The sequence below is a fragment of the Stigmatopora nigra genome, chromosome 22 (assembly GCF_051989575.1).
Source record: "Stigmatopora nigra isolate UIUO_SnigA chromosome 22, RoL_Snig_1.1, whole genome shotgun sequence".
Lineage (NCBI taxonomy): Eukaryota > Metazoa > Chordata > Actinopteri > Syngnathiformes > Syngnathidae > Stigmatopora > Stigmatopora nigra.
The window spans coordinates 1,658,009-1,685,226 of NC_135529.1; the positions used below are offsets into that span (position 1 = coordinate 1,658,009).

Consider the following 27,218-nt stretch of genomic DNA (forward strand, 5'->3'; position numbering starts at 1 on the left):
GCCAGCTGATCGCAGTGCATAAGGAGACAGACAACCACTCTCACACCCACACCTAGGGGCAATTTAGAGTGTCCACTCAGCCTACCATGCATGTTTTTGGAAAGTGTGAGGAAACTTTAGTACCCGGAGGAAACCTACGCAGGCCCAGAGAGAACATGCAAACTCCACCTAGATGTAAATGGCCTAGTTTTGAACCCAGGACCCCAGAGCATGAGGCCAATGCGCTAACCACTTGCGCCACCTGGCCCCAATCTAATGTATATGTAATATGAAAACATATACAATACAATAATACATTGGAAATTTTTCCAAAGATTCTAAAGAATGGACACCAATATGAATTCCATGAGGTGCCATTAGAAACCTGCTAGTCAGTCATCACTGAGGGTTTAAGAGCTCCCTCTTAAACCCAGACTTAAAAATAACAGACAAGGCCCCTCAGGGTATGTGCTTGATTCATAATGTTAAAAAGACATTATGTTTAAGTGCTTGTGTGTTTGCAGATACAAAAGAGGATTAAGGCCTGTGAAGCAAAAAAATAAGTTCACAGGTTCGTCGCTATTTGAGTCAGAATTCTGACAAATTATTAGAATTAAGTCATATATCTGACTATAAAGTGATCATGTTATTATTATTGTTTGAAAAGTAGGAATCCTGCCAACCTTCTTTTCTTCTTCACAGGCCTTGACCCTTTTCCATATGCAGTTGCTGGTAAAACATGCCATTGTTGGTTCTGTGACTCCCCCGTGTTGAAATGAAAGGTTTAGGATAGCTATCCACCATACGCTTAGGTCAAAAATGGAAAATCTAACTTTTCAGCTGTCAACATTGTCTTTTTGAAGACTGAATACATTGGAAAGAGTTTTGAAATCTGGCAAAGTAATCTTTTTTTTTTAACTGTGCTTCAAATTTGTGGTAATTCAACATTCTAACATGGAGAAAATTGCCCAAGAAATGGCCACAATTCTTCCGGGGCAAACAAGCTTGAATTTTGGGGCAAATATCTGCAAAAATCTGGGAATTTATTTGTAACTTATGAGGGATACATATAGTTATTAATTATTAAAATGGCATATATTATCCAATTATATGCCGTTTTATATGGCATATAGCAACTATCAAATCTGGTTTCATAAAATGGCATGCTACATGATTCAATGAAAATAACAGTGAAATTGTTTTTGGTAGTGAGGCCTAAAAAAGATTCCTGGATCTCACAGTGCTTTCTTTTGCTGTACAATTTAAAATGATGCAATTGCTGTGCTGCTTGTGCATGAAGATATCAAAATTACCCATGGCTTGCATGCTCTGTCTTGCTGTAATTTCGCTTGGCACGTCACACAATCCACTTCATTTATTTCAAGAAAAATACCACTCCTTTACTTTTTGGCAACTATAGGTCTGAGAGTGTCATCTATAACACTATCCAAAGCCTCAGACATGTTGGTCCAGCTAAGGTTTCATTCTTGGTCCTCGTTCTCGATGCATATTCGCAACAGCCTTGCACTTATTAAATTTGAAGCGGTTATTTGACTTGACAAGCATTTTGTTTTGCATTCTAAAATTCTATCATGTGGATAATAGAATTGTGGAATAAGTTTGTCAAAAATTGTTATGATGTTCCTCAACTAAGGCGGGCATTAGCACTCCAGTTGTAATGCCTATTTGAATTGTAATAGTTCACATTTGTTTTTACTCCATTTGGCAAAAGTACAAGAATTAAGAAAAGAACTTGGAAACTTGGGGAAATGCCAACATACAATTTAAAGCATGTTGGTGAAATGTAACTTTACAGAAGATGCATGATAGAAAAGTCTTGCCACTCCTTACATTGTATGTCTGCTACTAATGCAAATCTACTACAAAAGTTAAAGTAAGATATCATGGCTTGATATCATTAATCACATGACCCTAAATTGGAGCTATTTGTATTTTCTACAGACCACCCCACAAGAGAAGTGAGTAAATAGTGTTTTTGTGTAATGTTTGCATATGTTTGAGTTTGTTTGGGTTGACATGTTCTTATCTTTAGTTGGTTTAAAGTTACCAGAATCCATAAAGAGACAGTCTATCCATCAAAGTAAGTACCCAAGGCCTTTTGAGAGTTAATGGACCAGCCACACGGATGTACCTTGTAACCCCATGGGAAACAAAGTAAACCACACAAAAGTGGTTTAATTTACTCAATGAGACTATGTTTTTTTAATGAATATCATACTAACTGTAAGTTGGAAAGTCATTCTGATAGAGTAGAACTTAGTTAACTGTGTGAGACTCCTCTCCCTAGTTAGGCTAAAAAAAAAAAATCAGCAACATTGGCAACTTAGTTTTAATATCAATCGTTTTTCATATTTCCTTGACTCTTCCTGAATCCACACATATAGATAAAGCCTCTTGGCTCTGTGCAAAGCCAAAGCCAGCTTAAAGCACCACTTTTCTGTTTTACCACTCTCACGTTTAGTCTTCATCTTTTCCACAAGGATGTGATTTTCCTCCTCAGCATTATCCCCAACTAGCAATTATCTTTCTGCCAATGCAGTGTCCCTGTAATTCCTTCAAACCATCCACGGTCCAGAGACTATCAGGGAGGTCTTTCTCTCGCATGCAAACTAAAATGTAGCAACCTTTATTTTTCTCTCTCATTTGCCAACACACTCATATCTTTTACACACTGCTGGATTTTTCCCTTGTGTGGCACTAAGACATCATCATAAAGTTTGGTTTCCGTGGTTTCTTGGAGAACAAACTCTTAATAAATTACATTCACTTTATGTATAGTAGTCCCTTGTACAGTATACTAGATATTATTGTTGACCTATAAAGGTGATTGAGTGGTTTCCATGTCTGCCTTACGTCCCTCAGATCAAGGGTTTGATACCAAGTGGGTCCTGATTGTGTGTAGTTTGCATGTTCTGCCCGGGCTTGTGTGGATTTTCACCAGGTAATCTGTTTTCCTCCCACATCACAAAAACATGCATCGTATGCTGGCTGAACACTTTAAATTGCCCCTTGGGTTCAAATCCTGGTCACGTCCACCTGTGTGGAGTTTGCATGTTCTCCCCGGGCCTACGTGGGTTTTCTCCGGGTACTCCGGTTTCCTCCCACATTCCAAAAACATGCATGGTAGCCTAAATTGTCCTTCGGTATGAGTGTGAGTGTGCAAGGTTGTCTTTCTCCTTGATAGATGTCCCCCGAATCTGGCCCGGAGTCAGCTTGGATCGGCTCCAGCATCCCAAGCGGTTCAGAAAATGAAATGAGATGAGGTTTGTTTAGAACCTTGTATTCATCAAATAGACACTGCATTTTTCAAGGACGATAGACACGACTCTCTGTAATACATTTGATTTTCTACCCGTTCAGAAAGCAGAAAGAATTGTTACTTTTATTTTGAAAATAAAAAAGGAAGTTGCTAGTATGATTCTCGCTGGTTTCGTTGTGGTCAACGACAGCGGCAAGCAAGCTGTGTTCACGCAGCATCAGAGTGCCGAGCCCTCGCGTGGTAAGGAAGGCGTGTGAAACCGAACCTCGTCACCAATTGAATCAACCTCACTGGTGCAAGATTTTTTGCCTCCTCTCCTTGGCGAAGATCCAGCTGGATAAAGAGCTCTCCGCCTCTCAGCCAGGATGGGTTAGACACGCCGCGACCCTCGGCATGTCCACTTTGTGCACTTGAACCAGCAAGGATGGGGGGCACCGGACTTGTTTTCGCGCAAACGTCCTGACAAAGACGACGACTGCCAGGGGACACACTTTCAGGATTTTGCTGTCGTTCATTTTTTTTTTAGTTCTGTTGTGGGAACACGGCACGTTAAGAGAAATGTTTGCAGAATTGCTGTGCAGCGCCGTGGCTTTGGTCCTGTACATCAACACTCTGGGAGCAGATTTCTGCTACGATGACAGGTACCACATCTTCACTACCAGGCTCATTATTCAACAATCTTCAAAAAAATCAAAATAAATAAAAAAGAAAAGAACTTATTGATTGCACTGCTGAACAAACCACGTGGTTTCTGAACTAGATCCCCATCCCAAAAATAATTAATTAATTCATTCATTCAAGTTTTTGCTGGATATGTTGTGTTTTGGTATTAGTCCTGCTGAATGTTCTCTGGGGAAGAAACCATTCAACAGATCTAATCCCAAACTGTGCAAATGTGTAGCCACTGGATCGTTAAAGTTCTAAGTTTTTTTTGTCTCCCCATCAGACTAAAATTGAATGGAAACAATGATTTTTAGGGGGGAAGAGCACCATTTGATATTTGATGGCTGAGTGGTTGTCACTGCCTCAGGCTCATTGTTCCTCATTCAAACTGTGATGTAGGTCATTGGCTCCTGCACTTAGTTTTCTTGGCTGTGCAGTCGTGCATTTTAATAGATTTCACAAAAATTTGTTTGAATCAAATGCACATACTATAGTAGTCATAAAAGTCAACATGATACCGTTTAAGTGTAGCTTCTGTTTGCAAAATTGCATCTCTCCTCCCAAAATAATGCCACAATGGAGATTGAAGTGTTGAGATTGTGGATTTATCAACTTTCTTCCATATTGCAAAAAGCTGTAAATTAGGTTAATTGCAGACTCCAAATTGGCCATATCAGTTAATGGGAGAACCTCACATGACGGTCTCAATGTGCGCTGTGATTGAATGACACTAAATCTCGAGTAAGTACTGCATGCCCAAAAATATAAATGCAAATGAAAATTTTGCGGGTGATCAAGGTCTTTGTGTAAAAAAGATTTCCTAGCTTTTTGACAGATTCGGGGCACTTTTCAATCACTCACAATTCCAAATGTCATGCTAATAGAAAAAGACCAAATCTCTCATGTATTGAAAACTTCCTTTAAATATCATCATTTTTAATGTAGGTAGTTCACTTTCACTCAAACTATTTTAAACATGACATTATTATTTTTTTCCTTGCATTTAATTAGGTTGGCTTCCTGTGGTTACCAAGCCTCAAAATATTTTAAAAAAAATTATCTCTGCAGCATTTTTGTGCACATTTGCCATAGAGCACATGACTATTCCAATAAAATCAAAGGTTATTGTGTAAAGCAAACACCCTCTATATAAACTGCAGTGCTGTTTCCTTTACACCTCTGCTAAATGCTCTCTACTAAAGAACACTTGCTACAAATAGAAAAATATCCTTAGGCAAGTTATTCTGCTTAAGTGTTTTTTCTTTCCCTGCAGTGTATTTGTCAATAGACAGATATTGAATGTTCATAAAGCTGTCACCGTGTTAGCAGAAAGATGAAAGGTGACTGCTGGAGAGATCAAAACGCCTTCAAAGTTTAAGATGATCCGTCAAACACTAAATGGTCTGTGTATAAATGTTATTTATTGACACCATAGACATCTAACATAGTAACGGTTTCTGACACTTACCCCGCTATCTCAGCCAAGAACCTTTTCCATTCGTATTTGATGCCTTCTTATGTTTGACAGAATCTTTGCAGGCTATCTGACATCCAGCACTATCTATTTTCAGCACCACGTGTTGCACTCTGCCTCGTAATTAGCAGCAATCTCCTGTCCCCTCGGGCTGCAGTGGTGGTGAGAGAGCAGCAGCTTTGTTAATTTGTCAAAGGAACGCCATTCCAGAACCACATCGAGCTATAAGTTTGCATAAGGCGTACGTACGTACGCACGTGGGGTGAAACCAGTTGTGCTTCTTTCATGGAAATCAAGCTTTTGGTTAGAATAAGGCATGTTTGAATGGTGACATTTGGCTATGAAGTTGCAGAAAAGATAGAATTGCATGACATAAATGGGTACAGATTTGTGCAGTTCCAGATTTTAATTAGAGTTGAACTGTTCTGTATACTGTTTGACTCTACTTACAATCAAGGACACAGTATTCAAGACACTTCAGAATCAATTAACCAGATTCAGTATCAGTATTACAGCACTAAGAAAAAAATGGTTGTTGGCTGCTGTATTTGGCTATTCTCTTACTAACGGCAGTGATTAAGGAGACAAATGACTGAGGCCAAAATCACCAAGGTATTCTAATAAATAATTTGGTGGACTAATAATACATGGTTCTGAAAAACTAATACATTTCATAAGGTTGCAGTAAAGAGTTGGTAATTGCTTGGACATTTATGAATATGAAATAATTTGCTCCAAAATGTGATATTGTTGAATGTGAGTTTAATTTTGATGAGCAGGTCAAATAAAATTCGGGGAGCTTGTTTGTTCAAATTTGGACCGATTCTGTAACAGACCACATATCTCACAAAAAATAACCGAGAACCCAGACTCTATGAATTTTCTTTACGAAATCCTTGTTTATTGTCGTAAGGTGTGTTCATTGTACATTAATTCAATGCTCCTTAATTTAATTGGGCTCTCTGTGTGGCTTAGTTTCATCAAATTTAGTGTAAATGGTTGAGCAACTACTATAGTGATCAATCAGCATAATTGATGGAGACAAAGGCTATGATATTGGTCAGATGCATCTTCTATTTCAAAGCAGCTAACTGGCTTTCCCTAAGGTGAATGTGTAAATTCCATTTGGGCTGTTGAATATAATTTTCTAGCCAGAGCCTCAAGCCACACACTTTGCAGCTCCTTGTCAAGTACTGATGATGGATGTGATGAGCTGCACCTCATATTTTCATATGATGTGGTGAGGTTTAACTGTATGAGGATGTTGTGAAGGTTGTGGGCTTGGCAAGGGTGGTCACTTGCAGTGGTCCAACAATTGTAAGGCAGAGCCACACTGCTTTCTTGTATTATATGGATTTGACCAGAACCTCCACATGATGACAGGGTCTTGCACATGGTGGTGGTAAATAACAGAGAAGCATAATATTTTGCACAGTGTCTACTCTACCTCGGAGATGCTTGTTTGTACAGGTAGGTTTGATTTATGAGTCATTTTAATGCCTGCTAACCTTTATCCTGATGAACTGTGATTTACCTACCACAGTCCATTTGAAGCATCAATTTTTCATTGGTAGATTCAGATATTTTTCGCTCCATAACACATCCTAGAATAGACAGATCCCCGCAACGCTCCCGGTATATACCCCTTGTTGCCGCTTCCTTGGCCCCTTGTGAAATGGCAGTGGTCTGTAACTCTATATTGAAGGATAGGCTGGTTAGGCCTGTGGTTCTGTTGAGGACCCAAGGGCGGCAACCCAGCAGTCTGAACATCTCCTTATTTTTCCCAGTCTGGATTTCTCTTCCTCCTCCCTGCAATTACTGTCTTTCCTGCATCTCTCTAAAGCTCAGTCTGTCTTCCTTCCTCACATGTCTGTCTGCCATGCCTTTAGTTCCATTATCCAACATCGGCCTGCAGATCGTCATGTGTGGTTTTTCTGCTTTCTGGAGCTTAAAGGGAAGATTTAGAAACTTGTGAAGAAGACGCAAAATAAGCATGGTGGCTTTAATAAACTGTTTTCTTGCCAGAATTGAAGCATCAGAAGTCTCACTTGGAAGTCATGTAGATCTACATGTAGAATATTTGTTGTAGTGATACGTTGTACGTAGTGATTTGTTGAAGTGAACATGATTAAATCTGAATATTATCTTTTAAGTACAGGAATTTGATGGGTAGTTTTGTCATTTCAATGGCCAATGAAATTCATATTATATGTTGACACAATATTTGTTGTGTTTAGCCTCACTGATTATTCAAAAGCATCAAATAACAATTTATTCAAATTATCCCTTTCACATTTACTTTGAGATCCTAATTTGTCTTGAAATATTTAAAGTGGTTAGCGAAATAGTGTGGTCTAATAATTTTCTTAATTCGCTGAAAAAATGGTCCTTTTGAAATGCATGTATAAGCGTCTTTCCGACATACATATCCTTGGAAGTATTCACTTACAATTTCCTTAGCTCTATTTTCCACCAAATTAGTTACAAGGATGAAGTGTATCATTAATGATATAGGGCTGTTTTATAACATACAGTAAAAAAATATTGATATATTTAGTACGAACGGAACATACAGTTACATCTTGCGTTTATTTTCACGTTACATACGGCTGTTCGGTCGTCAGCCAGGTTCTTGCGCGCCTCTATGATAAGTCGCTCAACCACAACTCTGTGAATTGCTTCACTGTTTTCTTTTTAAAATACTCTACTCAGCCATAATTTTGTAGCGTTTAGGAGGATTACGGTTGGTCCTTTTTTCATGTAATTCATGAAATAGAAAATCAAAACTCTTTTTGAATAACTCATAGTATGTCAGATCATAGAACACTCGCAATTCTACCACATTTTCTTAAGAACGCATTTTCTAAGCCGTATTTACTACCTTATTTAACTATACAAACACGTTTAACCCTCACATTTTTTGACAGGTCATCATCATGCTCACTTTATGCCAGAAGTGGACGTTGGTTACCACCAGGTCCAGATGGTGTCTAGACGCTTGAAAAAACTGATACAGACACACCAACAATATGTGTATTTAATCACACAGCATGCACCTGAAGATACCTCAGCAAGTTGAACTTATTTACAAAGACAAAAGACAATGTGCTGCAGCATGAAGATAAATATTGACAATTACTTGTGAGGAGTTCTTATGTACTCTGCTGATTATTTGCGATGCGGCACACTGGTGGCCTGCGACTTCCTGCAAGGCTGAAGGCTGCTCAGGCACAGCCACCAATCTTGCAGTTCTCCCATTTGGCTGCTGTACTCAGGCTGAGCCAAAGCAGGCGATATAAATCAGATGCGTTGAAATCACTTGACTCCTGTGCAGTGTTTAACTGGGTTAGGCTTGCCTGTCATTGTTTGAAGTGGTAATGGACTAATCTACTCAGTGCACCATGTCAGCATTCGTCCTCAGAGTATTCTTGAGTTTCTTTGCCATGTGTTTTAATCAAGCCCCAGCAGATTATCTCTTCTAATACATCGTGTGGTTGTAGGAGCGCTCATGTACAGTAGCAAACAGTGATAATAATCGCCTTAAATGGGAATAAAAGTCAATACTGGGGTGGTTCATCCAACAAGTAAATCCTCCACATGCTCAGGATAGTAGAACGGACCTACAACCTGGCTATTCAATAATGCGAGAAAAGCTTTGACGCTGCCAAGGTCTACAGTGCGAAAATTAAAGCTCTAATGTGCTCTTTGACCAACAAAATGAGATTAGCGGGATTTATATCCAATAACGTGGCACATCTGTTGCGTTAGATTCGTGCATTTCCCAAGAGAGAAGTTATGGGTAAATATTTAATATAAGCGTATTCTGCCATCAAAAACCTCCAGTGATTTGACTCTTGGGTCTTAGTACTTAGTTGGTCTAGACGTGGGTTTGTGTTCTGAAGACTAATGCGCGTTGATGGCTTTTAAGCTGTGGCCACTCTCAGGCTCTTGGCCCTCTTCATTTTAATAGGATTAACCAGACTGCGGATGAGAAGGGCACGCAGTGTGGGCAGAGATCCCCGAGCTGTCAAAAGCCTCAACTTTCTTACCCACCCCAGATCTAAACAAGAAGTTATAGTTGGTACCTTTTCAATAAGTAAGGCGCCTACTCCTTGCCTTCTTGGTGGCCTACAATTGAGACAAAGACTTGTGGCTCATTTCATTAAGGTAATGGGACAAGTTGGCCCGTTTGGTTGAATTGCCTTTGTCCATTGTGAAAATAAGGGGTTGTGTGGTCCTGCTGTTCCCTTTGGACTACAAAGAATGAGCAAATAAAATATTGGTTGTGGGACGGAAGCGAGAGCTGAATGTTCTCGGTTTAAACAGAGCAGAATTGCTGCTGCTTTGCGGACTAAATCTGTCACAACCAATTTTGTGAACTTGTTAAGTAGGTACGTGTGGTACGGTTAGCGTTTTTGAATAGCTGGACAGAATAAGAACAGGCGGAGATTCACTATTGAGTGAGTTAACTAAAGATTCATTGTGTCCTACAAATTGCCACAAAGTGTGTGCCATTTTAGGTCACATTCTTTAGAACTGTAAAGATGACGCAATTAACAGCCTACTGGGCGAACTACTCTCAATAAAAAGTCAGGTTTAGTTACTCAATTAAAAATATATCATTTTGCTCTTGAAGCTCGAGTTCATTTGAATACATTTTTGTTATGGTAATCAAGAGTTGTGTGTTGACACTATTGAAACTGGTTTGATAAACACGTTTTCGTTCATATTGTTAAATGTTTGTTAACTTGTGCCGTGCGATTGGTGGTCAACAAATGTAAGTGCTCCTACCCAATAGTCAGCAGGGATTTTGATTTTTGCACCCTTACAACACTTCATGAGTATTGCATGATGGATTATAAATAAATGAATGTATGCTGTTTTTTGATGGAGAATATTGAGGAGCTAAGTTTTTCCATCTTTTACAAAATACTTATTTTTTAAGTCAAGTAAAAGGTCACAATATTCATGTCATGACATATATGAAACATTTCAGTAGCCTATCAAATCTGCAACAGATGGACTTTGGGCCTTAGTGGCAAATGAGTATAAAATTTCCCCACATGGTAGATTCACTGCTGTAGTATTGTATTTCACAGATGGAGCCAACTTTCTCACAGTCTCTTGCGCACTGTCATTGGGAATAAAATCACAGAGGAGGGAGATTGATGGATTCTTGATGGTTTACAGGTCTGATTTCTTTCGTTGGTTTATTTTGGCTTAGCACAGACACAGTGTGTCTCTGTCCATGGTGTTTCTCTTCATCACTGACCTCCTCTTGTCAGTTTTTCCCCCCTAAGTAGTCCTCCAAGTGAGCGCTTCCTCCCAGCTACTGAGATGGCTACAGACAATTTGTAAAAGTTTATTTTTGATTTAACAAGGAATCAATACCGACAAAATGACTGTTATTTCAATAATAAAAAAAACTTGAATCTGAGAATCTAGGGGTAATGGCTCTGACAGAATAATAAGGATACTTCAATCCCAAAATAAAATCTTAATTGGAAGGATCACTGGAAAACTTAACTCAGAGTAACTGATTGTGAATCTGGACAGATCAAAGTTGAAGAGCGTGACAAGTTGAATTCACGTGTGGTCGCTGCTGTCATTTAGCTCAGCCTGCCCCGACTGTGAACTCCAGCTGCTAAAAGGTTTCCACCGTCAACCTATGTGATGTTTGTAAGGCCTCACACCTCACTGGTTGCACTGGGTGGCACTAGTGAACACATGCAACCTTTTCAGTTAACCATATTTCATTAGCATCTGGTGAAAACATCTGCTTCCGTTTGGATTAGGACACTGTTAGAAGGGTCTTTGAGCTGTGGTTTCTTATAGACTGTTTTGAGCAAAACATTTTGCTTCTTGTTGTGACTAAAATGTTGATTCAAGGATGTACTTTTTCCCCCTTAATATAGTAGCTGAAGTCGGATTTATATCCTTTCCCTTGTAAGACAAATTGTCTTGCATTGGGGGATAAAGGGAAATAATTTGCAGCGAGACAACAGTTCATTAAGCTTAACTATGTTTTCGGCCCCCAACCTAACTGCACATTATTTTTCAATTTTCTAATTTAACTCACACCATTCTGCCACATGCCAATTAATGCAAGTAAGGTAGCTCCTCATTAAGAATTATTCATTCATCTTGAAGATAGAATTTTATATTTAAAATATGTACTTTGCCTAATAGCTATGCCAAAATATATGCTTGGGGAAAAGCAAAAAATGTGTTCCTTTAACATTAATAATACATGTCCATAGTACTAATGGAGTGGCCATGTTACATTCAGACTTGAAGCATGGTTGTGGACTTTATTAATTTAATTATATGGATTTAATCCCACCCTGCAGATTTATGTTTAGCAGCAATGGTTTCCAACTCACCTTCTCTTAGCCAAGATGTGAGGGTAGTTCAATAGCACTTTTCAAGTCATAAAACCTTTACAGAAGTAATTTTTGGAATTCTAATAGTTTTTTTTACTATTACGAAAGGCGAGAAGGATTTGAAAAAGTAATAACTCACTTAGCACATCATAAAAACGAATAAGCACACCTTTGGCAGCTGCAGAAAGCCTCTTCTAGATGGTCCTGCTTCCTTTAAACTTTCTCCATGTGAAGTAAAACAATAAAAAGAGAGTGAAACACAGAAACTTTTATTATAGCTCAACTAAAAAGTCCAATATTTCGAATGACAGGTAATTGCTGCAACAATGTATGGCATATTCTGTTACTCTTTGTATGTATGTATATAGTGAGTTGGAATGATTAAAATTGAAATGGCAGATATAAGGTGCATTGCCCAAGTATTCATTTAGTTTTACTCTTGTAGTGTTGCATTGATACTGTGCTAAAACTATACTGATACTACATTTAAAAAAAATACAATAAAAAATATTAAAAGAATTACATTTACACTCACAAGATCACGGGGGTGCTGGAGCCTATGCAAAATCACACACAGTTGCTAGCGAATCGTAAATGACTAATGTATATAATATTTTATATTTTTTTGTATGTATTATTTGTGTGAACTGCTTAAGTGCTGCATTACATTAAACATATGTCCCTCATTAATCATCTGCTAATGAGTAGATATGGTGACCCCAAAGTCACTTTGAGTAAATTGAAGATGGAAAAAAATTAGAGACAATTTCTCCATTCATCTCCATAAGGAGTAGAGCAGAGTAATATATCACACAGTCTCTTGAGCATTAATGGATACTGAAGCAAAATCTTGATGAAAGTAACAGTCAGTAATCATCACTGACAGTTTTTACTTTATGCTTGTATCAAACTATGATCCAATAGAGATCAACTATGGAGAAATTAATGGATTTAGAGCTATTTTCCAACGCAACAAGGAAGACATTGCTGTGCAGCCCAATCTCAAATTGTGAATCAAGTCTTTGAACACACTTCATAATAGTCTGCAATACAGGCATTTTTCATAATTGTATTCATTATAGTCATTATGTAAGTCAACATATCAGTACACTGCAGTATTGGACATTCATAAACCACATGACTGACCATTGTCAGTCTTATAAATCTAGCAAAAAGACCAGGGAAAAAAGCCATGCTATGATAAATTGATGGGTCCACCTTTGGGCCATAAATCGGAGATCAAACTAAAGTACAGTATGTCTGTTATAAAGCAAAGACAATAAATCTAACATTTGTATCGCTCTTTTTTTTTTTGGAAGGACGTAAAAATAAATCTTTCCTCCTTTTCTTAATTCAGCGGCTTACTCTATTTCAAACAAGCCTATAAATATTTCCGCTGAGAAGGTCCAACCGCCTCTGAACTTTGTTATCTGGGATCTGATGTGCAGGCAGGTTCATATGATGAAACACACCATACTTTGTTCACAAGTGTACACAGCTGTGTTCTACATGACCTCTCCCAGAGTCTCCTCTATGAACATTTTCTTGCAGTTAATCATAGTGAGCATTCGTAATTAGGCACTTTCATGAATTAACCCTTTGGCTGTATTTTCATGCTCGAACACTAATATACGGCACTCCATGATGTTAGGCTGGAATGTTGTCGGGATTTTTTTTTGGTGCGGGTTTGATATATGCTGGTTGGGAAGCAACGTTTGAAATGCATTACTGGCATCCACACTGGAAGTTGTAGCCTGCTGTTGCATTAAGTTAAGGCTTTACTGTGAGTTCAGCCGAAGCCTTGAGAAATCCAATCAAGTCTTGTGTGGCGCGTTGGTTTATGGCCATGTTGCACTGGGTGTGGCAGGTTTAGGACATCCAGATTTTTTCTGCATCTTGATTCTTGTAAAGTCTCTTGTTTTATTTGGATTTTGACTTCATAGGCCAGCTGTTCTTTCTTCTGCTATAGTAATTAAACCACAATCACCATTCTACAAACTGTTATAATTCACTAAGCTCATTAAAAAATAACCCCTCCCCCACATCCATTATTCATTTGAATTACTGTTTCAGCTAATTACTGGTAGGCTAAGATTTGTAGAATACAGTTTGTTGTTATACAGGACGTGGTGTCGTGACTAAAGGGCATGTATTTGGTTGGGTGTGGGGGGTGCTAATGAATTTAAGAGAGGCCTGTTTGAATAGCTTGAAGTATCTTAGTGTCCACTACCACAGGGGTGAAATAGACATAGAACAGGCACCCCAACCCCCTGATGATGACCCATAAATCTGTTCTCGTCAGCAAAGGGATTATGGACAAAACCGACTAATCTGCTTCTGTGCATTTAGGCGTGGGCACGAGCATTAAGTCTAGTTTTAGTTCTTCTGTTCATTGTTTCAAAAGTTTCATTATTGTTTGCGGCTTAAGATGCCGTTTTCTTTACTGTTTGCATGGGGCTTCAATTGACAAAGATGAGAAGTATTTGAGTATTTTATTACAGTTACTTGAGAAGGAACAGTGTGCTTGTAAGGAGCCACCTGTAATAACAAATGACTCCCCAGTGTGCAGGAAATATTGAAAGTAACACCTTACATGATTTTGTCTTGATTTATTAATACATGGCAAATTCTGGAGGGTTACGGAGGTGTTGCAGAGTGAAAAAATAAGCATGTGAAGGGCTTTCAAGTCAGTTCTTTTCAGCAGCACATACTGTATATAAATATATGTTTGACTAAAATAAATGTTTTGAAAGCATGTTTTATCACCCAAATGACATTTTTTCATCTTCATCTCCCAGTACACTTTGTTTGAGGATAGTAGATGGAATACAGCTGGAATTTATTGTTTCACCATATATATTTTTTCTCCAATGTACTTGTCTTGATTGTGCAGTGCAAATAGGCTTGCAACACTCCATGAAAAAAAATTCATTGAATGGAATATCATCTTTAATCTTTCACACAAAATTTAGAATTTTTGTTTTAGACTGCACTTATTAATTATGCATCATTTTTATTCAAACACAAATAGGGATTTCAGAGTAATGACATTAATTATGAATATAAAAGTACTTTTTGGTACTCAAACTTTTATGTATTTTATCCATTTGCTATTGAATTGAGTTCATGAGAAGTGCAAAAAAATATCTAGAGTAACAGACACTTTTTGTCCGAAATATAGATATACAACTGTTCAATGCATTTAAAGCATATGAGTGAATTAAAGTATTTGTCTAAATTGTCAGTCAAGGATATTTAAGTAGGGAATCTGCATCTTCAGTATCTCTGTCTGAACTGTAGTGGGCAAGCCGTCTGGTACATTGTTGATCTTTTGTTACTCACTTGTGAATATGTGATTTAGTTGAGCATTCACTGTCATTTATTTGCTAGTTGCTAAGACACATAGTCACGCTAAACACGGTCTAAGAAAGCATTTTACCTTAACGTCATCTGTGTTAATTTTTTTGTTCGTCTGTTGCATAAGAAACATGGGATGTCTTGCAGGCACTCTCGCAGGTCTAAAACAAGCTCCTGGAAGCTGATTGAGATATGCATGTCCATGTGCTGTGCACGCTTAGTGCTGATGGATGCCTGGTGACAGTTGTGTGGTACAACCCGCTAGACAAGCAGGTCAGGGATTGTACATGAACTGCATGATTAATGGCATCAACAGCTTGCAATCTCTGCGACTCGCCCACATCCACTGCTTAGCGTAAAATAAAAATAGTTTTGGAAAAGTCAATGGTCACCAAAGACAAGACAGCAATGACGCAAGTTCTTTCTTCTGTCTTCCGTTCTCTCGTGCTCTCAGATCAATGAGCGTTGTGGAGGTCAGCTTTTCTTCTCGATTGACCTCGATTCCTGAAGGAAAGGTTTCCTGAAATCAGGCAGACTCCCTGCCCCCATTTGGCAGCTGACCTGGAAACAGCTCAGAGTGCAGCTGAGACTGTGACATAGGATGCATTTGGAGAAACCTCTGAAGAGGGGCAGGACTACCCATACTCCACCCACCCTTTTTGCTTTCTGGTCTGATGAAGGACATGGCTCCATCTGTTTCCTGCTCCCGAGTGCCGCAGCTTTCTCAGTGATATCATATGAAGAAAAATGATAAACGGAAGGATGCGTCACTGCTTTATTCGTTTTGTTATGGCAAGCGGTTCTGCTCAATTCATGAGTTTGAAAATATTCATGTTGGCTCAAGCACTTTGAATGTGGGTGTGTATCAAGCATCCATCCTAATGAATAATCACAATCAATACACACATTCTCTTGCTGAATATTTTCATGACATTTTGTCATATTGCGTCAATAACCTGAAATTATCTGACACAAACACATGCCTCACCTTACACTGAGGTGTCATCCACCCTTGGCTCTAGCCTGTTGTCATCCTCCACCACCTGCCAATGCCATTGTCCTTCCATTGAAGCCAAGCACAACTACGAAGACAACCCAACATCCTTTTCTATAGCTCTTTCCTGCCAAAAAAGGCTGCTATTGTTTCCTTTCTTTTTGCATTTCAGGCCAATCAGTAAGGATGCATCCATCTTCCAATTGAGGGCGGCCTGGGCTTGCTTGGTGTGATAATGGACCACACATGGTTGTGCACAAGGCACTCACTGGGGCCAACACCCTTATGGCTTAAGCGCTACCCATTCTCCTTGCAAAGGCCTGCCTTATAAAGCTCTATTCGCCCTGGCCATTTGTCCCTAAGCCTCTTCCACTTAACCTCAGCTCTGCTGGGGATTTTCCTCTCAGTTAGGAGCTTGGGTATGTGCTTGTATCTCAATATTAATGCTCTGTTTTCTTTACACCACACACACAGCAAATAGAGTTCAAATGATTGATGCATATACGTCCCTAGTATATACCTACCAAATTTCTTTTTGATCTATACACGGATAACAGAGGAGGAGGAGGAGTTGAAGGAGTCATAAATATATCATCTTATCAGTGAGTGTGAATTTACCATTCATAACTGGCTGGAAATCACAACATTAGAGATGATACTGTGATTAGGCTGCTTTAAGATTCCACATGCAAAAATGGGCCTCTTTGCTCAAATGCAAAGTAGCACCTCATGGGAAATAGAATCAATTTAAAGCATTAAAAAAGCAGTTTGGGGTACTTGCGGATCTCATATTTATTCTTCTCTTGTAATCATGTTTTTTAAGCACTCAGCATTATCAGAAGTTGTCCAGTTAGCTGAAAAGAGTTTATTTTAATCTAAACAATTGGACATCTTCATTTTATCAATGTCTTGTATTCCTGTCCTCCAGTATTATATTGGTACTATACTGTTCCAAATACATACTTGCCTTTTCGAAATCTTTCTCAACAATCTGTCATCCTCTTTTGGAATATAAACAGCATTATCAAAATGCCTTAACCCGATTTCATTTCAAATCAGTCCAGTTTATCTCGAAGCAAGCTGGAGTTAATGAGCCAGCAATATCAACTCACTGTTGCATTAGTCCAGTCTGTCATAGAAGGCCCCGAAGGAAGACAAAACCTCCATCAGCAACACTCCACATACTTAAAGGCAGGCAGGCTACATGTGCTTTCAATTAAAGGCTGCAAGTGGAGCCCGAATGGGGATGTTTAAAGCAGTGAGGCAGGCTTTAGAGTGACACAAGAACATGGGCCTGTTGTGATAGTATCTAATGAGATCACTCAGAGCTGCATCCTTGAATGCTTCCATTCATGAATGTGATGCTTCTTTGTATATGCATGTGTGTCCTATTTCACTAAATAAGCTTTCACGCTGTGTTTTGCTGGATGCCTTGTGGTGGCAAGTGACAAGATATCCTCTTTAATGATTCCCTGCCATTAACAGCAATAGACGTCCAATCCATTTTGACTGGAAGGGTTGTCAGTAAATGATCACCTTGACCCCTCTCTGTTAAAATGTATCTATTGCTGTCAATCTCACGGGAAAGAAATTGATTTACTTTTAGCTCAACCAATTCAAATGGATTGTAGGTCTGTAGACGTCATTGGAATGAGATAGAAATGCTAAGTGTAGCAAGATGAATGAATTTGCTCTTCAAACGTTTTGAAGAGTTAGCCACAAATCGCTTGAACGCAGACACACAATTTTCTTCTGTATCAAGGCAGCTCATTCATTTTATAGACCCAAAGGGATTATTGCCATAAAATGACACAGATGTCAAAAAAATAAGATGGTACAAGCACTACTATCTCTTCTCTTTGCTGCTCCTCTGACATTTTCTTATGACCTCATGCAATAAACATTAGTGAGAAACTTGCCTCTTTGCGAATGCATCGTGATTTAAAATATCTTTCAGTCCTGCCTTGAGCCCCCTTATGGTAAAAGCTTTGGGAATAAGGATGACAAAAAGGCTGGTGCAAGCAATCCATTCAGTTGGTATTTGTGGCCTCTTTGTAAGGACATTCCATCCCACCCTGCTGGTCCCCTCCATCTTGTGGGGGTTGCTTGTTGAACCCCTCGTTGTTTGAAAGTAGAATACATTAACAGCGTAGTGATGAGCAAAGCATAAGGGGGTCCTCGGACATGATTTCTTCTTGCCAATGTCCTTTCCATGAGAAAGACAAGCGTTCTAAATACGCGAGGAGGAACAAATCAAACAATTTATTGCTGTGCAGCCGAAAAGGTCAGACCAAGACAAAAAGCCCCCCTGTTGTGAGAGGGCTGATTGTTTAGTGGTACTTCTAACACAGCCTGGATGACTACCAAAGCATTAGACATGGGTCAGTCAGAGGCTACACATAAAGGTAGATCAACACAGTGCTAACAAAAAGCCTGTTTTGTTGCATCACAAGGTTTAATTATTAAGTCCCATTTTGCTCAATTTTACATTTGAATGCTAAAAATAACTAAATGAGACTGAGAAATTAGATTTGGTTACCTCTGCCCTAGGTTTTGTTATATTGTTGTTTCTCTCCTTAGTTAAGTCTATTACCACACAGGCAAAGTTGTAATTCTAGGATTTGGAGAGTATTTTTGTCAACTTCACTAAGCCGTATCTGGACCAGAATTACTTCATTGATATAAGTAGGAGGTATATTATTTGTTGGTCACTTAACAACAGCCCATGAGTTTTAATGAACGTGTCTATGTATTGTTCAACAATGCAGCCTGAACTCCTATATTGAAAATGTACTTATTGGTCAACTGTTTGAGAGGCTGGTTTAGGGTTTTAAGTGAAATAGATTCATATCCATAGAATTCCACTTTGTCTGAACAGACAAATAATGCTTGATTTTGCAAGTAGAAATGCAAGTGTTGTTCAAGACCAAAGTATGAAAAATTGAGGTGTATGTGAGATTGGCCAAAGAAAGTGAGCTTTTCCAAGGAACCAAGCAGCTACTTTTTTGCTTTGCCCTGAAACGCCATGCAGACTGATTTATTGAGTGCAATAATCAGAGTAGTATACATCAATGTCCTTCACTCTGTAAGGATAAACACTGTTGGGTCCTGCTCTAAAACCATATGTAACAGCAACGCCTCTGGGAAAAATTCAAATTATTTATCCTGCATAATTTATTCTTAGTCTGTGATCAAGGTTAGACTAATGTTTATTTTTATTAATGTATCTAACAGTGTACATAATAAGGAAGTGAAATTATATGCCATGCATGCCTTTTCGATAACTTAATTTTAGGAACTGTGATTTTTTTTTCATCCTCTGATTTTTAGTTTCTGTGATTTCAGTTTGTTGTTGTTCTATGTTGTGTCCCAGGCAACACTCCACCATGTCCTCCAATGCTGGGCTGCCAGAATTAAAATCTGCTCTGCCACATATTTTGGGCAGCTTTTTGTTGGCTAGCTTTTAGGGTAATGATCAGCATGCATGTCGTGCCTGTCCTTTATGATACCACTGTCTGCTGATGGATGGCGGGTGACGGAACCAGACACTTTCTTAGTTATTTTGTGTTCACTGTAAAATGAAATGTTATGCATCTTTTTGAAATATGGTTCTTGAAGTGATACGTTTTATCTGTTTATTTTTTCACATTCAAGCAGATGGCCAAATTGGGCAGAATTGTTAAATAACACTAGACGACACTGCTGAAAATGAGATCTTTATATTTAAAAAATATTCTTTGGGACTTTGATCCCCCTGAACTAGCACAAAGAAGGTAGTCCTCACTTACCCTATTCATTTCAGCCTCCACTGATTCATGAGTTGGTTCTTGTAACAGAACACTAACATTCCAAACATTCTCAACATTCTGACACTGACAATATCGATTACCCTTCAATCAACAAAGTAATTCAATTTTGAACAAGAACCAAAACTAATTTGGGACAGAACCCGTGTTGAATTCTGTCTGTTTACCTTGTCTTAAAATCTGATAGTCCATGATTAGTTTTAATTTTGTTTGGCAACCATTGTTTTGGCTTTACTGGGTTTCAAACAACGTGATAATTCTACCTGTTTTGGCTAAAAAGCTTTTATATTGTCACTCCATGCAATAGTAATGGTAGACTGATTTTTACATGCATGCTATAGTTGGAGTCAAATCAGAAAATTATTCCCACATGAGACTAACGCAAAGTAAACAAAGACTCGGAAATAAATCTTTCATTGTAAAATGCAGTAGTTTTTTTTTCACTTCCCAAAACATGCATTTTAGGCATGTTCTCATTCCCTCATTTTCTGAACCGCTTTATCCTCACTAGGGTCGCATGGGGTGCTGGAGCCTCTCCCAGCTGACTTTGGTGGACCGACCTGGATTTGAACCCAGGTAGCTCACTGTGAGGCCAACACGCTAACCACTCATCCGCCGGGCCTTTATTATTTTCACTACAGCTATTTTACTTTGCAACAAATGCTTCTTCGGGCTGCCCGTTAGGCATGTTAAACACTCAAAATTGTCTCTGGCTATGAGTGTGAACATGAATGGTGGTTCGTCTCATTGTGCCCTGCATTTGGCTGGCGACCCATTCAGGATCTCCCCCGCCTACTGCCCACACAGTTGGTTGGGATAGGTTCCAGCATCCCCGCTGCCTTTGCGAAGATAAGTGGTACAGAAAATGAATGAATGAATAAAATACCCCATTAGCATTAATGTTTATTTAAATTTTGCTCGTGGGAAAAACATTAAACAAATAATGTTACGGAAATACTTGATAAATTAGTCGTTACTGGTGTTATGTAAATATACCCCTGTGCACACTGTCTTTCAAATATTAACACAAAATGGTAACATATGCACAATTGGCCGACCTGAAATTGCATCCCCCTTACTCTAACCATATCTTTCCAGACACATTTCCAGTTTGTATTTATGTCTTTCCGTATCAAAAACATTAAGAAAGCCTTTACTAAATTGGAAATCACCAGCATCCTTCTCAATATTGAGGGGTCGGCTTTAGTGTTTGCACAGTTCTGTAGTTTTGAGAATATTGCAAGGAGAATTTCAGACCTCATAATAAGGACAACATGGTGGATTCTTTCCTTTGTGGGATTTATTGTTGGTCACGTCATGTACCCATTCTCTGAAAATAATGAGCTGAGGAAATATTTGAGACATTTTAAGGTTTACCACAGTAATTTCCATTATTGTGCAATGTATTTGCATGATGTTTTCAACCACAAAAGGTGCATATGAGAGTATAGTGGTTGATATTGTGTTTTTTCTACAATAGGTATCTCATATGTACTTATGCATATGACAATACTTAAGTCTAACTTTGACATTCATAGTCATTCATGTATCAAAATAAACGAGACTTTATCTTGGTTCACATTTCATTTAAAGGATTCTTTCATTTGAAATTTTCTGAAATGGTGAAACCTTCTGGTTCAAAGCCGACTTTATCAGCATATATGTTTCCTTCAATGAAATTTGCAGAGAATACCAAACAAATATGCCTTCTGGTTTGATTTAAACTTGTTGTCATATACAAGTCTCTGGTTGATTGGGCTACAAAATGTGTATATTTAGATGCTGTGCCAATTTGTATGCTGGGTACAAAGGTTTTGTGTAATTTAATTCCGAAGTTCCGATTTTTGGATCTTCTCTTGTTCGAGGTCACTTGATTCTCTTGTCCTCTGGGAGTCTGTACAGGCACATAGTTGGGCGAAGAGTGTGCTCCTGGCTGGTAAAAAGTTTTCAGTGAACAGAGAAGTCCACCCAGCCTCCAGTTCTAGTGAGAAACTAGTCTGGTTGGCCACTTAAACTCAATCTCTCTTTCCAACCAGGCTTTCAAGGGTTGAAAAATACGGCCCGATTATTAAGTCCTGCTTAGCTAACAGCACATTTGTGATTTGTGTTATTTGCAGAGAGTATTCCATTCTTCAAAGATGATGTTGCAGTCTTGTTTTCTGTCAGACACTAGTGCTTGCTTGTATAAGATATATAGTGTAAGTCAAGAGTCAATTTAGACGTCTGTCTCATGTAAGAACTTTTAAGAAGCCAAAACTATAAACACATTTGGCTTTGGACAGACTCGTAGTACGTATAGGCTTTCGTCTTGACTTTGTTGCCAGAAAATGCAATGAGCTTTTGTGGCAACACATAATTCACTGTGTTCTCTGCGCTGCAAAATGGAAAAAGACCACATGTGAGTCGAAAAGATTTTAAGAAGTAATATAACTGTATTGCCTCCAATGCGAGCATCTTGCAGCGGAATGATGATTTCTCATGACAAATGAGCTAGGGAAAATGGACTGGCATATATTAGTCATGTTGTGGATTGGTGTGCTCTTAAGTCTTCTGGTAGAAGTCTGGAGCCTCAGACTGCCCGAGCTTATGTGTTGACTTTAAATGCATTTCCATTACATCTCTACTGACTAATTCTCATCTCTTCTTAAACATGGGGGTGCTAGTCAGAAGTTCATTTTGCTTCATCATCCAGTAGCTGTTTCTACTTACTCCATTTAAGTGTCGTTCCCGTTACATCTTACATATCTTATAGTATTGCGTTGAAGATGTTTGTGTTATGGCCAAATGAATTCAGATCCTTTAGGTGTAAAAAGAAGCATTCAATCATGTCAATGTGTCTTTCTGTTTTTTGATTTTCTTGCATGAATTTGAGTCGAATTCACTCAGTGAAATTATTTAAAATGGAGCTAAAGCTCAATCTTTCAATTGAATAACCAAATTGTCTTGAGCAAAATACTAAACATTTTGCATTTAGTTCTCTGCATTATCTGTTAGAGTATTAACTGTCTTCTGCCATCTTTTGTTCTTCTCTATTGACCAGGTTCTCTTTCCTTGTTCTCACTTGCTTTTGTCCCATCTCAATTAATTGGAACATCGTTGTTAACGACTACTTTTTTGTGAGGCTATTGCTAATGGTTTGAACTTATCTGAGCTGCAATGTCCCAGCAGAGGTCACCTGTCAAGCAGAGAACTAAGTTGGAATAAACATGTCCTGCTGGGACAAATGTGCCTTCCTATTTCCACACCTCTGACACCAGCTGACTGTTTCCCCCTACCCTTCCAGGCTACTTACACGTGCACACACAAACAACTATGACTATAGCCTATGCACCAGTGTTCAGTCAGGTCAGAGAGGTTCATCCCAAACAAAAGAAAGGACAAACTGGAGCCATATTTAGCATCCTTGCCTTCCGAAAGCAGCTCAAAGTACATGTTTGGACTCAGCCTTTTGTTTAGAAATGCCTTCAGTTGCTCTATATCATTCCGTAATGCCACCATTGGTGCTTTTTAAACACGCAATCCTCTGCATTTGGCAGGAAAATAACGTGACCATCACCACATCATCTTCTCTGTTAAACTGATTCCTGCCATTGTGGCATTCCCCTACTGTGTGCCTGTTTTTGTTTGCGGTCGTGGGTGTGGCATGCTTGCCAAATCCTTAAGTGCACAGTTGTAAGTGCTGTGGCTGTCGTGGCAAAGTTGTTTAGAATTTAAGGCTCAACCTGGGTGAGTTTCTGCTTCCTGCTCCCACACCCTCGGCTTTTGGAAAATCCTACTATCCAATTGATTATTTTTAGTGTGTAGTGTATCCTGGAATAGTCTATAAAAAGTTCATTTATCCTCGAAACGGTTGCACTGGTTGCTGGAGCCTATCCCAGCTGTCTTTGGGCAAATGCCAGACTACACCCTAGACTGGTCGCCAGTCAGTCATAGAGACAAACACAGAGACAAACGACCATCCGCACCCCCAATCATATCGCCAACAGCAGGAATTTAGCCGTTTTGAATTCATACTCGATAAATTGAATATGTCATAGTGGTAAATTGCCTAAGAGTTAAGCAATTTGATATTAATTGAAGTGACTTAAATGTCAAGGTTCAGCACTGCATTTAATGTAAATGTAATCTACTCGTTTACAGTGTGGACCACATGACTTATTTGAACTCAAAGTTGATTTTGGAATCTTTCTTTTCTCCCTCTGTTTCTCTACAGCCGCGCAATCAAGACCAATCAAGATCTGCTTTCAGAAACACCCTGGGCGAATATCTTCTATGATGACTTCTGGGGCACGTTGCTCACACACACTGGCAGCCACAAGTCTTACCGCCCCCTCTGTACCCTCTCTTTCCGCTTCAATTACGCTGCGGGTGGGCTGGATCCATGGGGTTACCACCTGGTGAATGTTGCCCTCCATGGCATAGTGGCTGGTCTTTTTACAAGGCTCGCTCACTTGCTACTCGGAGACGGCTTATGGAGCCTCCTGGCCGGCCTGCTATTCGCTTCCCACCCCATCCACACCGAGGCGGTGGCGGGGGTCGTGGGCCGAGCCGATGAAGGAGCTGCCTTGTTCTTCTTGCTGTCCCTGCTGTGTTATATACGCTACTGTAAGTTGCGGGGCAATGCAGGAACACTGCAGCTCATGGCTTGGTTTCTGGGCAGCCTGGGCTGCGCAGCATGCAGTATGCTGTGGAAGGAGCTTGGAGTGACAGTTCTGGCCTTATCAGCGCTCTATGACGTCTGCGTTTTGCACAGGCTCAAACTGCGACAGGTTGTTGTTCTTCTCTATAAGGTAAATATGCTTTCCATTGTAATGATGCTCACTTTCAGTGTACAAATTTAACTGGATGTATTAATTAAAATTAAAAGATACATCCTAATAGGTTTAATAGAGAATTGGCAAAATGTTTTATCAGGTGAATATAGTATTTTATATTAATATTAGCAAAATGACAGGATTGTTCAAAAACAAGTTTATACAAATTCTGCATTGGATTTCAATGCAGCAGCTGTCAGAAAAATACTGTCGATCTGGTCTCTGTGATGTCCATGCTTCTCTGCGCATCATGACAAAATGCAATGAGACGTGTGCATAACTGGGACTGAGGTGTTTTTGAGCAGCCGGTGATAATCTACACATCTGGAATGCACAAGAAAAGAACAAAAAACATGAAATAGAGTATCATTTTAGAGGGAAGGTTTTTCTTGGACAAAAAAACACAATCCATACACTCTCTTACTTTGAAAGCTTTGCATATCATTGAGCACTTCAGCTGATCACATGAAGTACTGTTTTACTTTGTGTGTCCTCTGTAAGATGTTCTGCACACAGAGATTTAAAAAAAATAGTTGTCAGGTATCAAATACATTGTTTTTAACCTTTATTGTGGGCGTGTGACCGGCCTCTCCCGCTTGGAGTTTAATTTCTGGAGTGGATCAGAGTGCATCATTAGAAGCAGTTTTTTTGTTTTGGTTTGATTTTCTTTTGCCGAAGTAGTGCAATGATTTTATTAGGTCCCCGGAGTTAATTGATCCCCCAAATGTCTACCCTATTGTCTCATTTTGAATTATAGATTGTATGAGCATATTTGCTTGATGTAATCCCACATGCTTTAATTTGTTAGACAATGACTCACAATGACTGTTTTCACATTTGTGAAAACATTGCGTTTAAAATTGATGCATAGCAATTTGAACAAAAGAAATAGTATGTGTTTTGTTGAGTATCATGAGAAAAAGTTAGTTCCAGCTCACAGCAGGGAACTTTGTTTCAAGACAAACAAGCAACTTTGTGGCTTGTCAGACACTTGGAAAGCACAGCTTCTCATTCTGTGTTGAGAGAACTGTAAATCAATTCCGAGAATCATGGTCTTTTTTATATCTTCGCTTCAGACTGACATTTCATGTTTAGAACATGCTATTTCGCTACATCACAGATAATATAAAAATAAGTCTGGAGAGAGAGAGCTGTCACCAACTCTACATAGCTTTCTTTTCTGACTGTCTCTTCTCATGTAGGCCATGAACTTCCCAGAGCAAATGCATCATTAAGAGAAGTGCATTGTAACATTTATGACGTGTAATAACAGTCACTGCTTTTTGGCTCCTGAGTGGATTGAACGTTAGTGTAACTTCAGCGTCTGACTGGATGCATGACTGACAGACCGCAGTTAGCTGGCCCTGTCTTTTATTACAGCACTTCTCATTCCACTGAAGTACTTTGACATTTAACTCTGCAACTGGTCGAAAGGGTCTGCTTATCAGATTGGGTCTCTTAGTCATTTACAGTAGTGGTTTATATCAGCTGTAAATCTTCTGTTGGAGCACTGCAGCTTCTGCAATGTACCACATTGTTGAAAGGGTCATTGAACTGCTCCTTTAACGTGACATATTGAACCAGTTCTTTCAAATATATTATATTGGTCTTGAAGACCCATCACACATTTATTTTGAAAATGTAGTACTGTAAACTGGGTACACTTAGATGTTTTATATTGAATTCAATGAGAACAGTTTAGTCAGGCCTCAAGCCTTGGGTGTTTGGTGTCCTGTAAGAAAATTCTTCTAAAAATGACAATGATAACAAGAAAAAAAATCTGTCACCCAAAAAGACTGTTTTCTGCAAGATAAAATAGCCTAAAAAATATTGTATTTTTTTACAACTAATTTGCTTTTTGTGAATCGCAAGCCTTTCTTTCTGTTGTTTGAGCAAGGCTTCATTTTGCATTGGTTTCTCTTCCCGACATGCAGTAATAATTACAAAATGAAACCTTGCTCAAGCAACAGAAAGAAAGGTTAGTGATTCATCACAAAGAGGTTGTTCAAGAGCTTCATTTTGCATTGGTTTCTCTTCCCTACATGCAGTAACTGCATGTAGAGAAGAGAAACCAATGCAAAACGAAGCCTTGCTCAAGCAACAGGAAAAAAAAGGCTTGTGATTCATCACAAAGAGCCACTTGAGCGAGGCTTCATTTTGCATTGGTTTCTCTTCCCTACATGCAGTAATTATTACTAGTAATAATTACTGCATGTAGAGAAAAGAAACCAATGCAAAATGAAGCTTTGCTCAAGTCATTGAATCGAGTAATTTGTTTGTGCCCTTGATTTAATCAAGCTTAGCCATATGTGAAGTTATTTGAAGTGAAGATTTTAATCTGGGTGGTGGGGTTCAAGTCGAGTTTATGTGGAAAAACAAAACATTCACTGATCAAATTATCTGTCCACCAATATATAATATACCCATTGAATGAATAAATGTCTTGAGCACATTGTGCAAGCATAGTG

General features: G+C 38.9%; 1 protein-coding gene across 2 annotated transcripts in view; it reads left to right on the forward strand.

Moving 5' to 3' along the window:
• Window positions 1-3,431: 3,431 nt before the first annotated feature.
• Window positions 3,432-27,218, forward strand: part of LOC144215822 (protein O-mannosyl-transferase TMTC2-like) — a 49,060-nt gene continuing 25,273 nt past the window's right edge. The window contains exons 1-3 of one of the 2 annotated variants that reach the window (XM_077744979.1): window positions 3,445-3,499; window positions 3,587-3,900; window positions 24,150-24,726. In XM_077744979.1, coding sequence (XP_077601105.1) covers window positions 3,818-3,900; window positions 24,150-24,726 — 660 coding nt within the window. In that variant the 5' untranslated portion in view covers window positions 3,445-3,499; window positions 3,587-3,817. Of the gene's footprint in view, window positions 3,901-24,149; window positions 24,727-27,218 lie in introns of both variants that reach the window. The other variant, XM_077744978.1, reaches the window with a different exon arrangement.